Source organism: Sus scrofa, chromosome 10 (assembly GCF_054392235.1).
Source record: "Sus scrofa isolate SSC_HxYL_T2T_F1_AM1 chromosome 10, Sscrofa_HxYL_maternal_Yorkshire_Landrace_v2.0, whole genome shotgun sequence".
Taxonomy (NCBI): Eukaryota; Metazoa; Chordata; class Mammalia; order Artiodactyla; family Suidae; genus Sus; species Sus scrofa.
Window position 1 is genome coordinate 27,152,384 of NC_139392.1, and position 15,653 is coordinate 27,168,036.

The 15,653-nt window shown below is 60.1% G+C and overlaps 1 protein-coding gene across 27 annotated transcripts in view; it reads left to right on the plus strand.

Moving 5' to 3' along the window:
• The window catches only part of LGR6 (leucine rich repeat containing G protein-coupled receptor 6), a 94,928-nt gene that overhangs the window by 73,803 nt on the left and 5,472 nt on the right, over positions 1-15,653 (plus strand). For 8 of the 27 annotated variants that reach the window (XM_003130614.5, XM_084979421.1, XM_084979420.1 and 5 more), the window contains 10 exons: positions 4,365-4,433; positions 6,026-6,097; positions 6,243-6,314; positions 6,972-7,040; positions 8,083-8,154; positions 9,698-9,763; positions 10,628-10,699; positions 10,983-11,054; positions 12,299-12,424; positions 12,846-13,009. In XM_003130614.5, coding sequence (XP_003130662.3) covers positions 4,365-4,433; positions 6,026-6,097; positions 6,243-6,314; positions 6,972-7,040; positions 8,083-8,154; positions 9,698-9,763; positions 10,628-10,699; positions 10,983-11,054; positions 12,299-12,424; positions 12,846-13,009 — 854 coding nt within the window. The remainder of the gene's footprint in view (positions 1-4,364; positions 4,434-6,025; positions 6,098-6,242; positions 6,315-6,971; positions 7,041-8,082; positions 8,155-9,697; positions 9,764-10,627; positions 10,700-10,982; positions 11,055-12,298; positions 12,425-12,845; positions 13,010-15,653) is intronic. The other 19 variants (XM_084979437.1, XM_084979441.1, XM_084979438.1 and 16 more) reach the window with 7 other exon arrangements.

A 15,653-nucleotide genomic window follows, 5' to 3' on the forward strand; every position in this document is an offset into this window, starting at 1 on the left:
AGCGGGCTCTGGCAGTTACCCAGGTCCTCAAAGCCATGCAGACATCCAGACAGGAAAATTCATGCCACCTCTTTGGCCTGTGGTTTGCAGCATTCTTTTTGACATTTGTACGATTTCTATTTTCCCACATTTTTTCTGCAAAAATAACCTTCTGGTTCACACGCCTTTTACCCTGTGTCTTTCCCCCCCTGTCTTTCAGGCCATTCTTGGCAAAATTCCTGCCCAGAAACTGCCAAGGAGGGCTGGACCCACTCAGTTGGGCTGCCTGGACGTGGGTTCCATGAAGTATTTAAGAGCTCAGTGACAGCAAAGCCCGGGAGGACCTGTCCCAGGACCTCTGGCCCCCTGGGCAACCCCGAGGGTACCATCAGGACGGTCTGGTGCCTATTTGATGTCAACCTCAGAGGCTGTCCCCCCAAACATGATAGATTCCTGTAAGAGTCCATTAATGCTTTTCATTAAGCCGTTCATGTAGGCCTTTCGCTGACTCACTTCTTCATGCAGTCAGTGTTTGTTGAGCCACTGCCCTGTGCCAGGACTCTTTTGGTGTTTAAATTAGGAAACAGCCAAATTTCTATTTTCAAAGACCTTTCATTCCAGCTACGTGGGCAGAAAATAAACACCTGTCAGGTGTCAGTATGTTCTGTGAGGACAAAGAAAGCTGGTGGGTCCTTGCTTATGGCTACATAACCGACCACCCAAAGCTTAGTGGCATAAAACACAGCCTGTGATTCCTTGTGAACTGCGTCTTGGCAGCTCTGCTGTGCAGTGGCTGTCACCGAGGGGTGGCTGGGGCTTGAGGGGCCTGTGTTGGCTGCTGCTGGCCCAGCCCCTCCGTGAGGCCCTGGTCCTGCAGGAGCCCCCCGACCCCTCGACATTCCTCACACATGCGGGGAGCGTTCCCAGAGGAGGCTGAGGCTGTGAGGCTGTTTGTGACCCACGACTGGTGGTCACATGTCACGGCTACCCCGTTCTGATGGTCAGTGCTGAGCGGAAGAGGTCACCTTGAAGGAAGGGGCCTCAGAGGACATGGGCCCCCTTTTTCCTCCAGCTTGATTGGCTCTGATGGAATGGACACCTGATGCGGCGGGAGCTTCAGGAGGGACCCGTGATGCTTTGTTTGATTCACTTACTCGCTGCAGAGTGATGAGACCTGTGGCCAGCTTGAGTCTCCCCGGGGCAGGGGGACAGCGAACCACAGGGTCTGCTGTTTGCTGTGAGGGTCGGGGAGGCCTCCTGAAGAGGTGGTGTCGGACAGAGACCCCGCGGAGTGAGAGAGGAGCTGGGTGACTGGAGGCCTGGCCCCCCCGCCCCCGCCGCCCCTGCAGGTCTGCACTCTGATGATCAAGGATCCACGTGTTACCGGGGTGGGGTACCTCTCCTGAGGTGATATGGGATTCCTGAGTGGGCTGAGCCAAGTCAGAAGGGGGTCCTGGACTTGGAGACATTGAGACATGAGGGTGGATGTTTTCTTGAACCACTTACTTATTATTTTTTAAGTTGAAGTACAGTTGGCAGGAAACTCCATCTAGCCTCTCAGGATAGACCGTGATGGGAGCTAACAGAAGAAAGGGAACGTATGTGTACCTGTGGCAGCAGAAATGGGCACAACATTGTGTTTTTGGTCTTTTTAGGGCCACACCCGCAGCATATGGAGGTTCCCAGGCTAGGGGTAGAATCAAAGCTACAACTGCCAGCCTACACCACAGCCACAGCAACATCAACACCAGATCCGAGCTGTGTCTGTGACCTACACCACAGCTCAGGGCAACGCCGGATCCTTAACCCACTGAGTGAGGCCAGGGATCGAACCTGCCTCCTCATGGATCCTAGTTGGATGTGTTAACTGCTGAGCCATGAAGGGAACTCCTAGCACAACATTGTAAATCAACTATATTTTAATTAGAAACATGTAAACAAAATTGAAGTACAGTTGATTTACAATATGGTATTAGTTTTGGTATACCACATTTTTTTGCCTTCTTTTTTTTGGGGGGGGGGGGGACTGTGGCATATGGAGGTTCCCAGGCAAAGGGTCTCGAATTGGAGCTGTAGCTGCTGGCCTACACCACAGCCACAGCAACGTAGGGTCCAAGCCACATCTGCGACCTACACCACAGCTCTTGTCAACGCCGGATCCTTAACTCGCTGAGCGATACCAGGGATCAAACCCGCAACTTCAATGAATGACTTCCTAGCCGGATTCATTAACCACTGCGCCACGATGGGAACTCCACGTCCGCTCTTACTCAGATTCTTTTTCCACATAGATGTGACTGTTTACACAATCTAAGGGCCTAGCCATCTGACTCGGTTTTCCAGCACCATCTGTCCATCCTGTAGGACTCCAGGCATTGGAAATGCTTCCCAAAACTCTGGTTTCAGAGAAAGTGCTTTGCACACAGTGCCCTCAGCTCACCGTCCCCTTGGCCGGTGGGGCCTAAGTCCTGGTTGGATGCACAGGAGATGATGAGTCTGGTTGACCAAAGCACGGCCAAGCAGGGCAGGGCTCATGTTGCCACTGCCTGAGGTCCCCCCAGGGGGTTGGATCGGAATTAGGTGTGTGTGTGTGTGTCGGGGGTGGGTTCCCAGCTCACTGGCTGCCAGACCCCTATCCCCCAGCTTTGCACCAGGCTCCTGGCTCTCCCTGTGGACTCTTAAGTGTGAGGATCCTGTCACTTAGAGGAGTCGGTCATTATCTCTCTGTTAGCCTGTATTTGACACAATCCCTGCCAAGTCACTCACCAAACACTCCTCACGTGGCCTCTGTCCTGGCCCAGGAGGGTCCTTGTGAGTGTTGTCAGGGCAGGTGGCTTCAGAATGCTGAGAAGACGGGCTGGGTCATCCTGGGAGCTCAGGAGGGACGGACACTACAACTGAGGCCTCCCTCCACCTGCCAGAACTGCAGCCATCGGCGTCTGGGCCAGGGGTTGGGGGTCGCCAGGATGACACGCCCAAATCAGCAGCACATCCCCAGGGAGCCAAGGCACCCACCACTGAGCGCGACCAAAGCCAGTTTTCCAGAGCTGACCTCTGTCCTGAGGTGTCTTGAAGGGGCAGGCAGAGGCCCGGTGACATCGGGAGCTTTCTCTGAAAGCCCTCCTCGCTCTCGCCCCCTCACTGCCTCCCTGGGGTAACACAGCCCCTCTGGCCACCCCACCCGCAACCCCCAGGGCTCTGGCTCCTCCAAGGACAGTCAAACTCGATTTTGACTTCCTTCCTCCTTGCCTTCCTCCTCCGTCTCTGCCCCGTCGTGGTGCCAAAAGGGCACAAACACAGAAGTGGGGGGTTAAGGTCCGCATTTTGTCCTTGTCACCTGAACACTGCTGTGAAGAGCCTCCTTCTACAAATACCTTACCCTGGCTGCAGAATTTTCTGTAGGACAGATTTTCTGTAGGACTGGGTACGAATAATCTTTTATTCGCAAAGATACTGTCACATTACATCTAAAATGTGCACATTTAAATTCCCACCGACACTTTGTGAGAAGGCTTGTTTTCCACACCATTGGAATAACTCGGGCCACTGCCACGTGTTACAGTCATGTCCAGTGTTTTCTGATTATACATGTGATATATGTTCCCTGTAAAACAAACAAACAAAACTGGGAAATGCAGAAAAGGGCAAGAGGAAGGAGTTCCTGTCATGGCTCAGTGGTTAACGAATCCAACTAGGAACTGCAAGGCTGCGGGTTCGATCCCTGGCCTTGCTCAGTGGGTTAAGGATCCGGTGTTGCCGTGAGCTGTGGTCCAGGTTGCAGATGTGGCTCGGATCCCATATTGCTGTGGCTCTGGCGTAGGCTGGTGGCTACAGCTCCGATTCGACCCCTAGCCTGGAAACCTCCATATGCCGCAGGAGCAGCCCAAGAAAATGGCGAAATGACAAAAAAAAAAAAAAAAAAAAAAGAAAGAAAGAAAAAAGGGCAAGAGGAAAGAAAGATTCGCTGTCAGCCCTCCACCCAAAGGTGAGATGTAGTGTCTGTTTAAAAGATGTGGACAGCAGAGGCCACAGAGCCAAGGGGCTCACCTAAGGAACCTTCCAGAATCTCCAGTGCTGGTCACAAGAGGTTAAACATTGCCCCCTGGGCCCCATCCCCAGTCACTGGTGTCTTCAAAGTATTGAAGTGCCCCTCAGGCAGTGGGGAGCTGCTCTGAGGGAGGGAGTTCCAGCTATCTGTACCCCTAGGTGTCCCCCCAAATCAGGAGGCCCCAGCCAGGTCTGGGGTCTGCGGTGGAAGAGGAACAGCTCAAAATGTGTGTCCAGGCATTGGCGCCAGGCCCGGCTGGCTGGGAACCCGTCTCTCCTGCCAGTGTCCCTGACCTTGGGGGATGTAGCCCCATAGTGACTGCTGCCCTCCTTTGCAGGGACCTGAATCACAACGAGCTGCAGGAGTTCCCCGTGGCCATCCGGACGCTGGGCCGGCTGCAGGAACTGTAAGCACCTGGGGTGGGGCGTGTCCTCTGCGCCCCAGGGCAGCCCCGAGCCCTTCCCCTTCCCAGGCTCCTCCTCTTAGGCCCACCTGGCTGCCACTTGGGCTGGGTGTGTCCAGAGACGTCAGGGGACAGGAGCTGGGGGCTGGTTTGTGACTTGGGGTCCCTCCTGGGTACCCTGTCCCCATGGAGACCACCAGGAGCTGCTCTGCCCAAACCCCCCAGTCGCCACTGATGCGTTTGCTCGCACCCACTGCTATGAGTGTGTGTGCTTGAGGCTAAATGCAAACCAGCAGTGAGACAGACACTGCGTCCAGGATGCAGAGCACAGGGGCCAGGCGTGCAATCTGACCCTAAACTGTATAATCTCAGTAAAACTGCTGGGTGCCCAGAGAGCGTAGAACAGGCAGGGAGGGGCCTGAGATCAGCCTTGAGGGATGAAGGCCGTTTAGGTGGTGCTGGAGGAGGTGGACATTTCGGGAGGAAGAGCTGGGGAGGCAAAGAGCCAGTGGGAAGCTGAAGGGCCCAGGGCGACCTCGGTGGGAGGAGAGGCTGCTGGGCAGCGGGCGGGGTCTGCCCCCAGCAGAGTGGGACCAGCGGGAGTCAGTGACCAGAGCACAGCGTCAGTCCCCACTGCCACCTGTCATCCCGCCCAGACATCTGACGGGGCAGATGAGGGGGACCAGCTGCCAGAAGGGCCTGGGTGAGAAACATCACAAGTCCCCCGCTGCCACCGAGGCACCCAGGTCTGCCTCTCTCCTGGGCTGAGAAAGTGAGGATGGAGGGCTGGTCAACCCAGAGGGCCTGCCTGGAGGCGGCAGGAGCTGTAAGTCCCAGGAGAGGGCTATAAGTCCTGGGGTGCAGGAGCAGGAAGGAACACCCGAGACGGACGGTCTGTCCACGTCTGTGGGGAGGGAGCTGCTTGAGGGCAGGGCTCTGTGTCAACCTCTGAGTCCCTCAGAGTTTAGCTCAGCGCCGGCCACCCTGGCGTGCTCAGGAACATGCAGAGCTCAAGTCGTGGGAATTGGGACGGAACCAACCAGCAGGCTGGGTGGGGCGCGGGCAGGAGGTGAGAGCAGGAGTGGAGGTGAGTGATAGGCCGCGGAAGGAAGGGGGTCGCAGAGGCCATGCAGGTTGGGAACTGACCCCCTCGGCAACCAGACACACTGTCCCTTGGCTTCCAGAGCCCAGGCCGTCGGCGGGGCCTGGCCTCCATCTCTGCCCCCATCTCTGCACGACGCCCTCCCTGTGGCCGCCCCCGGCTCATCCCTCCTACCCTGTTCCTTAATCTCAGGGCCTTGGGCCAAGCCTGCCTCCAGCTGGAAGCTCTGTCTGGAACCCTCCCCCCACACCCCTCCCCGGCTCCCTCCTCAGAGAGCCTCCAGGCTTCCCGCCACAGGTCCCTGAGAACACGAGGCCTCCTGGGGTCGGGCCGGCCTCTTGCCCCTGAGCTGCTCTCACAGCCCCTCAGGCACACCCTCTCTCCAGGCTGCTGTGCCTTTGGCCTTGCAGCCTTTCTACCCGCCCGCTGGCGAGCGTCCGTCTGGGGATCCCGTGCCTGTCCCCACATCCCCTGACGCTGTGTCCTCCTCCAGGGGTTTCCATAACAACAACATCCAGACTATCCCAGAGAAGGCCTTCCTGGGGAATCCTCTGCTGCAGACCATGTGAGGCCCCATCAATACCATGGCTGGGGGCGGGGATAGTGGGGCAGGGGCGGAGGTGGGGGCTCTCTGGCCTCTTCGGGGAAAGCAGAGACCTGCCCCGGTCCGGCCGGGAGGTCAAAGGGACTCAGTCTCTTTTTTTTTGCAGACACTTTTACGACAACCCAATCCAGTTCGTGGGGAGGTCTGCGTTCCGGCACCTGCCCAGGCTGCACACCCTGTAGGTCGGCTCCCCCCTCCTCGTCCGCATGTCTCCCTCCGCGGGGGCCCGCCCACGTATGGAAGGAACAATGGGCTGACCGGTTCGGGTTCCTCAGGGACCCCGGCGCCTCGGCCCCTGGCCCTTTGCTGCACCATCGTGTGGCCTTCTGCCCCGAGGCACCCCTCTCTCCTCTCAATTCCCAAACCACATGCTGCTCCTTCAGAAAAGCTCCGGCAGAGGACACTCCTCGGCAGCAGCGCAGGGACTTGAGTCTTTAGGGCACACGCTCTGCTTACACATCCCGCTGCCCTGACCCATGGAGCTGGCGCTGTCCTTACATTTTATCACTGGATCCCAGGCGCTCCCCTGGGCACCAGCCTGGGACCCTCCTCAGGGTCCAGTTGCTGGACTCTTATCGCACGCAGGCCATGTGGGCTCCCTGAGATGGGGTCTGGGGAGGGCAAGCCGTGGGTCTGAGAGAACCAGGGGGCAGCCCCCTGCAGGTGACAGGGGAAACCTGCTCCAGCAGCCAGGCTCTTTCCAGAGGCACTTCAGGCCATTGCTCAGCATGCAGCCTCCACCAGGGCCCGAGCAGCTGGGGTCCCTGGAGGGAGGTGGGGTAGGGGAGGTCTGTGCAGGCTAAGCCCCATCCGAGCTTGCCAACTCTGTTTCTAGGTCCCTGAATGGCGCCTCGGACATCCAGGAGTTCCCAGATCTCAAAGGCACCACCAGTCTGGAGATCCTGTGAGTGGGAGCTGTGCTGCTACCCCCACTTCCCTCCAGATGCTTCCCCAAGTCTGGCCCAGAGGCCCCCTGGCTTGGCTCCAGTGCAGGTGGTCGGGGCAAGGAGGCTCGTCTCCCCCATTTTCCACCCTTGGGTTTCTCAGACCCGCCTTCAGAGCCCCTCACCCCAAGCCGTGGGCGCTGAGCACCCGTGAGGGCAGCAGGCCTGCGAGCTCCCCCTGCCTTTCCCTCTCTGAAACCAGATCCCAGCCATGGTTCCCATTTCTGTGGTGGGGGGTTAGTGGGGGAAGGTGTGGGTGTGAGAGCGCAGCAGGTGCCCCCGACCCCCTGCACTGTAAGAATGAGCAGAACGACTGGGAGAACACCCAGGATTGTCAGGAAGAGGCTGTGCTGCCCACGTCACCAGCCTGTGCCTGTGAGACTGGAACATGGGGCCCACGGTGGGGAGGGCAGAGGGTCTGGCTGCAGGGCGCCAGCCAGGCCGAGCCCTGGCTGTGCTCCTCTGTCCTCCCCACTCCCACCCCCAGTCCCAGGGGAGCTAATAGTTCCTGGAGGATGACCTTGGCCTTGGCACTTTCCCGGGATGCCCCGGCCCTAAGCCTGGCTGCTCTCTGACTTGCCCGCTGGCTCCTGCCCCCTCCCCGGGGCACAGGGAGCAGCTCTGGGCCTGGTTCCTGTGGCCCCACTCGGTGGGCTTTTCTGTCCACTGACTGCACACGCTCACCACCCCCTCTCTAGCGGGAGCAGAGAGCATCCTGTCCCTGTGTCACTGGAGACACCAGGAGGCATGGGGCCCATGGTGAGGAGGGCGGAGGCTCTGGCTGCAGGGTGCCAGCCAGGCAGAGCCCTGGCTGTGCCCCTCTGTCCTCCCCACCCCCATCCCTGGTCCCAGGGGAGCTCCTTTCTCTCCTGCAGTCCCCGCCTTGTGCTCCCACCTCTCTTTTGTCAGCTCGGTGCCCCCTCGTCAGTGTCAGGTCCAGAACAGAGTGGAGGGCTAGGGGTGGCAGGGCCTGGGGCCAACTCTGCCTCTGTTCTCGCACAGGACCCTGACCCGCGCGGGCCTCCAGCGCCTCCCCCCAGGGATGTGCCAGCAGCTGCCCAGGCTCCAAGTCCTGTGAGTGCCTCCTGCATCCTCCTGTGTCCTCCCCTAGTCCTCCTGTGTCCTCCCCCATCAGCCGCATGTCCCCACGTCATCCCATGTCCTCCCCACATGCTCCCCACATCCTCCCATGTCCTCCCTTGTCATCCCCGCGTCCTCCAGTGTTCTCCCCACATCCTCCCCCATCATCCCACGTCCTCCCACGTCCTCTCGTGTCCTCCCCACATCATCCCCACGTCATCTCCATGTCCTCCTCCATCATCCTCACGTCCTTCCCACGTCATCCCTGCATCCTCCCATGTCCTCCCCATGCCATCCCTGAGTCCTCCCCGTGTCTTTCCCACATTCTCCCGCGTCCTCCCTGAGTCCTCCCTGCATCCTCCCGGATCCTCCTCAAGTCCTCCCATGTTCTCCTGAGTCCTCCTACGTCTTCCCTGTGTCCTCCTCATGCCTCCCCATGTCCTCCCTGCCCCCACGGCCTGGCCCCCATCCCCTGGTCACTCCTCCTGGAAAGCAGCACAGCTCAGGCTGCCACTGAGACCTGCCTGAGGGGCCTGGGCTCCCTCCTGTTTAGGGTAAAAGACTTGGTCTTGGGAGTCAGACCTGGGGTTGAGGCCCAGCTCCCCCACTTCCTAGCTGCACAAACCGGGGCTCCCTCTTCAGTGTCTCAGAGCTTCAGGTTTCTCATCTGCAAAATGAGGGCACATTTAGGAGGGTTGACAGAACCTGGCAGGAGTTCCTGCTGTGGCGCAGCAGGATCAGTGGTGTCTCTGGAGTGCTGGGACGCAGGTTCGATCCCTGGTCTGGCTCCACGGGTTAAGGATTCTGTGTTGCCACAGCTGTGGTACAGGTCGAAACTGTGGCTTGGATCTGATCTTTGGCCTGGGAGCTCTATATGCCCTGGGGCGGCCAAAGAAAAGGAAGAAAAAAAGCACCTAACACATAGAAGATCATCCAAAAGGGGCTCTAGAATGTCACTTGAGTCCCCTTCAGAAAAATAAGCCTCCTGGGTGTTTAAGTGTCCTGTGATGTGCAGGAAGTTTTCTCTCCCCTGTTCCCCTGCCTCGGGGCTGATTGGGATTGGAGGCTGCGCACCACGGACCTCAGCCCCTGGGGACCTTGGCCCCTCTGCTCAAGGCGGGGACCCAACACTAAGGCCAGCAGTGAAAGGGTGTCCAGGGACGGGGCCCGTCAGGGGATGGGCAGTGTGTCCCTGGGAAGTTCCTGTCCCCTCTGTGTGTCTCAGCCACAGCGAGCACCCCTAAGGGTCTCAGCTCCGTACCTGTGACACCAGGTGCTGCACCTGGTGGCCTCCGCCAGCCTGCATGTGGTGACGTGGACCCTGCAGGTGCCACCGTACCTCTTTCCTGTCCTCACACCTGTCACCTCCTGTGCCCCATCCCCCAGGATCCTCCCAGGGCCTCTGGGCAGGGAGGAAGGAGCTCAGCGGGGGGCCCGAAGGGAGATCTAGTGGGAAACATGCCTGGGGTGAGGTGTGACCACAACCACGCCCCTGAAGGTCCCCGGCCTCACCCACCCCGTCTTCCCCTCTCCCCAGGGAGCTGTCTCACAACCAGATCCAGGGGCTGCCCAGCCTGCACAGGTGTCAGAAGCTGGAGAAAATGTGAGTCTGGGGGTGTGCTGGCCCCGAGGTTAGGGCTGGGAGCGCGAGAAGGTCTGGACAGGGCCCAGGACTCAGAGATGGTGGCTTAGGAGCTGGTACCAACAGGGGTGTCTGGGAGGCTCCTTGGGGGTCAAGGCAGCAGGAAATGTGACGGTGATCAGGGCCAGCAGAGGGCCAGGCGGCAGGACAAGGGGCGGCCTAGGATACTGGAGGCGCCCCAGCTCTCACGTTCCATGAACCACAGACACACACACACACACACACACACACACACACACTCTCTCTCACACACACGCAAAATCCTTTGTGAGAGAAGAATCTGGAACATGGGATCTACAGGGACGAAACCTCTTTACAAATTCTCCAAGCTCTGTTCACCTAGCTTCTGTTCCCCAAAGCAAGCGGGACCCTCTGACTCCGTGTCTGTGCCATGTTCCCAGGCAGGGCGATGCTCCCGGGGCCAGGGCAGGGGCATGTGAGAGCCTGGGGGAGGGTTTGCCCCGTGGCCAAGGCAAGGTCCACCTCTCACACAGGCCCCAGTCCGCTGAGCTCTGCCTCCCAGCCTGGGCCTGTTGCTTGGGCCCGTCCTGCTGCTGGACCCGGGTCCAGAGGACCCAGCGGGTGAGGTCAGCTGGGCCGGGAGCCAGGTCCGGTGGGAAGCCTGGAAACTGACTCCCTTTGGAGCCACAGGGACCGTTTTGCAGCTTTGTCTCCTGACCCACTTACCCAAGGCAACAGGGTCCCCTGTGTGTGCTGTAATTCTGGTGACTTCCAGGCTGGGCCCTTTCTTCTCCCCGTGTGTGCGTGGGCGGGTGGGGGTGCTGAGTCTGGCCTGTGGGCTCATCCAGCCTCTCCCCTCCCTAGCGGCCTCCAGCACAACCGCATCTGGGAAATTGGAGCTGACACCTTCAGCCAACTGACCTCACTACAGGCCCTGTGAGTACCAGGCCCCCCACCCCACCGCCCCGCCTTGGGACACGTGTGATGTCCTGCACGAGGGCTCTGCCCACACATAGCAGTCACTTCACTGGCTGGTACCCAGGGTGCCCAAAGCCAGGCAGCCACATCCCTTCTGGGGCCACAGCCAGGTTGGGAGCCAGGCAGCAGTGACCTTCCCCCCAAGCTGAGGGTCCTTCTCCTGGGGGCAGCTCAGACAGGCCAGGGGAGGGGTTCCTCCTTGTATCACTGTCCCTTCCTGTTACATGCTCTCTTCCTGTAGGGACCTGAGCTGGAACGCCATCCGGTCCATCCACCCCGAGGCCTTCGCCACTCTACGCGCACTGGTGAAGCTGTGGGTACCCACTGCCCAGTGCCCTCTCCTCCAGGATGTGGGGACCTGTTGGGACTATGGGCTGGCCAGCAGGACCGGATGGCCCAGCCCCGGGGCGGGACACACATACGTGCTCCACACATCCTGGGACACGGCTGCAGCCTGACCAGTTGTCCTTAGGCTGCGTGACAGGCTGCAGGCTGCCTCCTGTGAGCTCTTCGCAGCCTCTGCCTCCCATGCACTGGGGCGGGGGCGGGGGAGGGATGTGGGAGTTTAGCGGGCCCCCAGGGGTGGCACCTGTGCAGGCAGTGTCCTGATCACTGGGTCACTGGCCCAAGGCTGGAAGGGCTTCTTGGGGGGGGCCCGCTGCACACAGAGCTGTGGGTCCTTCACTGCAAGTCCCCGGGGAGGGGGGCGCTCCCTGTAGAGATGGTGCAGCCCACAGCTCACTCTGCTTCAGAGGTGTTCCTCGGCCCCGGGGGTGGGGGGGGGTGCGGCGGGGGGTGGGCAGGAGGCGGCCTCCCTGGCTCTCACCTCCCTCCTCCATTCCCCCTCCCCCTTCCCTCTCTCCTTCCCTGCTTCCTCTCTGTCTCTCTCCCTCCCTCTCTCTCTCTGGGCTGCCAGTCTCTGGGCTCTGGGCTCTGGGCTCTGGGCCGAGTCTGGCAGAACTCTCACCTCCACCCCCAACTCCACCCCGCCACCCCTGCCATTTGCTCTGCCCCTGCCAGAAGGCTGGGGAGGATATTTTATCCTGAGAAAGATGAGGATGTCGGTGCTCGGCAGGCCTGTGACCCCTCGGTTCCCGGGGAGCCACTGAGGGTGCCAGGTTTCCAGCCCAGGCTGTCTCCACAGACAGTCTGTGGGTGCAGGTTTGGCTGTGAGCCTGGGGGAGGCCGCACGTGTCCTCATCTCTAGCAGCAAAGCTGCCCCTAAACTGAGCGGGTAACCAAGGCCCACGTGTGACCAGATGCCCAGTCCCCAGCTCTGGCCTCTGTGTCATCAGGAGAGCAGGGCGCCAGGGGCGGGCGCAGCAGGCTGATGCCCCGATGGGCAGCCCGGGACTTCGGATGGGGCTGTGGTGCACAGGAACTGGAGTTACTTTGACCAGCCCCAGGGCACCACAGGCACCTACGGGCTGCATGTGGAGCCCTGGAGGCCACGGCCTCCTCCCAGTGTCACGCTCCTCCCGCTTCCACGCCCTCAGCCCAGCCCTGCCCGCAGCGGCCCCCCGGCCTGCCCACATCTCTGACTGGCCTCTGTCCTAGGGACCTGACGCACAACCAGCTGACCATGCTGCCCCTGGCTGGACTCGGGGGCCTGGTGCACCTGAAGCTCAAAGGGAACCTGGGTCTGTCCCAGGCCTTCTCCAAGGACAGCTTCCCCAAGCTGAGGTGAGGCTGCTGGGCAGGGGCCAGGCCGGGAGGGACAGGAGAAGCCTCGGGCTTCCTGGGAAAGGCTGGTGGCCCAGAGTCTGGCTCCTGAGTGGGGAGGGCCCCTTCCTCCTCACCCCCTGGGTAGCATCTCCCTGTGTCAGTCCTGGCCCTGGGGGACCCCAGTGCTCATGGTCTTGGGGACCGGGGGACACCAGTGCCCGTGGCCAGGGGGCACCCAGAAAGCCCACCTCCCAGCTTCAGTCTCTGCATGAGGGGGAGGAGGCCGGACTGTGCTCAGAGCCCCTTGAGGCAGGAGGCGGGCGCCCTGGGGTGGGGGGCGTGGTACCCTGAGGACAGAGGGCGGGGCTGGGCACTGGGCCCAAGGGCACGGTTGAGGCCCTACTGTTCCTAAGGCAGCCACCCTGCTCTGAGCCCCCAGGACCCTGGAGGTGCCCTTCGCCTACCAGTGCTGCTCCTACAGTGCCTGTGCCCTCCTCTCCAAGGCCTCCATGCAGCGGGAGCCCCCGGACTCTCACCCTGATGACCAGGAGGCTTCAAAGAGGCCCCTGGGCCTCCTTTTTGCCGGACGAGCTGAGAGCCACTGTGAGTGAGCCTGGCAGGGCCGGTGGCCGTAGGGAGGACGCTAGAGAGGAAGCTTGGGGCCCCCTTCCCGGGGAGGTGGCTGGGGCTGCTAGGGACCCCTGGGGGGGGGAGTGCCTCTGTGGGTGCCTGTCTCCCAGACCTGGGTCGGGGGTTTACATGGTCCCCAAGGCCGCCCCGCACTGCATCCCACATAACCCGCCCTGCCTCCGGCTCACCGCTCTGCCAGGACGCCTTGCCACGTGGGCCCTGCATCGGGCCTTCCGTTTTCCAGTCAGCCTGAGCCAAGCAGGGTTGGGTTAAATCAATTAAATTAAACCTGCTTCCAGAAAAAAAGCCCCTTGCTATGAGTCCCAGAGCCAAGGGAGCAGCTCAGGCATTACTGCTGCTTCTCAGCCTCAGAGGCCCTGGTGCCCTGCCTCACAGGAAGCTCCAAGCCGTGCCTGCTCTGGAAAGGCTGGCTCCAAGGTATAGGGGCAGGCAGGCGGCCAGGGGTGGAGGGACCTGCCAGTGGCTGGGGTCTCAGCCAAGGGGCAGGGGCAGGACAGAGAGCAAAGGGCCCCCTAACTTTCAGGTTCCTTTTCCATCTCTTACTCCTTCTTCACAATGTCACCAGAGAAGCCAGACTGAAAAATCAGATCAAACACATAAGAAGAACATTCACAGCAGTGTAGACAGACCCGGGTTCTAACACAGGAGGCCGTTCACCAGTTGGGTCACCACGCACAAGGCCCTAAACCTTCCCGAGCTTCCATTTCCTTGTTCGGGGGAGGGTTGGCAACCCCACCCACTTGAGTGTGTGCAGCCATCCTCCCTACTCAGAGAGGGCGCCCTTGGGTGCCACCCGCAGAGGTGTAGCTGGAGCCCAGGAGGCCGACGTTGGGGTGAACGGGAGTCCCTTCCGGGGAGGAGGGTGAGGTGCCGGTTTGCACTGGCCTCGCAGACACTTCCTGGGGACATTCGGGCTTCCGCTGTCCACTCCCCAGGGGCTGAAAGGGAGGGATGGAAACGTTCCTTCTTCAAGGTGAAACTTTCCACCAGGCTGAGGTCTTGGAGAACCGCAGGGTGTGGGAAGGTGGCCCTGTCCTGTAAGGGGAGCTGGCAGGGCCCCCACTTCCTGCGGGAGCAGGGGGAGCAGAGCCGGAGGGCCGGGCTGGGGGCCGCGGCTGCAGCCAGATTCAACTTCCTCCTCATGAAAGAGCGGTTACTTAACACCTTGGCTGCGACTCCCCAGCCTCAGACGGAGTCCAGGGGCTGCACCCTTGGCATTTTGTTTGTGCATTTTTACTTCAAAGCATCGCTGAGCTCCATTCTGGAGCAGAGGCGGGCAGGGCAGGGAAGTGGGGAGGGCTGAGATGCCAGGCTGTGGGCACCCAGGCCTGGGCAGCTCCAGGGAGCCTGCCTGCCTCCCAGGAACACTCCCAACTGAGGTGTTTACCTGTTAAGTGGGAGGAAGGCTCCACACAGGAAGCAAACATGTGAGCCCGAGTGTGTGACCGTTGCGTGCTCCAGCCTGTGCCTGTCCAACGATAGAGAGCCACGGGGCACCCGCTCCCAAACCAGCAATGCCAGATCCTTAACCCCCTGCTCTACAGCGGAAACTCCACTAAATCTTTGTTCTGCAAAAGGTCTTCCAGTGATGAGTTGTTGGTGGGAAAGAGAGTTCGTCTTTACAAACCGTACAGTGGTGTAGATGGACATTTATCACTGCGAAATCCTTAGAGAATTTGCGGCCCGCCCTGGAGTTTGCAGGCCCTAGTTTAAGAACTAGCACAAGAGCAAATAGGAAAAAAGTCTCATTTAATTCAAACATGTTATAGAGTTTCCTTTTTTTTTTTTTCTTTCTTGTCTTTTTAGGCCCGCACCCGCGGCATATGGAGGTTCCCAGGCTGGGGGTCCAATCGGAGCTACAGCTGCCGGCCTGCACCACAGCCACAGCCACACAGGATCCTTAATCCACTGAGCAAGGCCAGGAACCGAACCCACATCCTCATGGATACTAGTCGGGTTTGTTAACCACTGAGCCAGGACAGGAACTGCCCAGGGTTTCTTTAGCAATGGATCTACCTTTCTAATCCTATTCTCTCAGACTAACAGAACCACAGAGCCTAGACTCAGAATCAAAAGAATGTTGAAGATTATCTGCTGACTCAGCAGAGATGTGCCCTTTCTTAACATCTGGGACTTTCTGCTCCAGTCTCTCCAGTGACAGATGAGGCCCCGCTTGTGCATCTCTAACGCCCCCAAACCATCTCCCTGTCTCCCTGTCCCCTGCCCCCATCAGTCCCTCCTCTGGGAAAATAATAAACATGTGGGTTCTGCAGCCAGACGAGACAATGGTATTGCTCCCTCCTTGCCGCTCATTCTTAACTTGGAGGAGCCCCAGTTCCTCACCTGTCCAGTGACACCTGAGGGGTGCCTGCCCTCCCCCACAGCTGCTGGGGGAGCCCATGAGCCCCTGAGGATGAGGACTCACTGGGTGCCTGCAAGGTGAGAGCTGGAGGAGCTCGGTGCTGGCCGCCACGGAATCCCCTGGTGGGTGCAGCGCAAGTGCCATGACGGCCCCACCCTGCTGGTCCCCACGGCACACTGAGAGCAGGGCCACCCCCGTTTCCCCGCAAAGGCCCAGTGCCCAGCACAGGGCAGG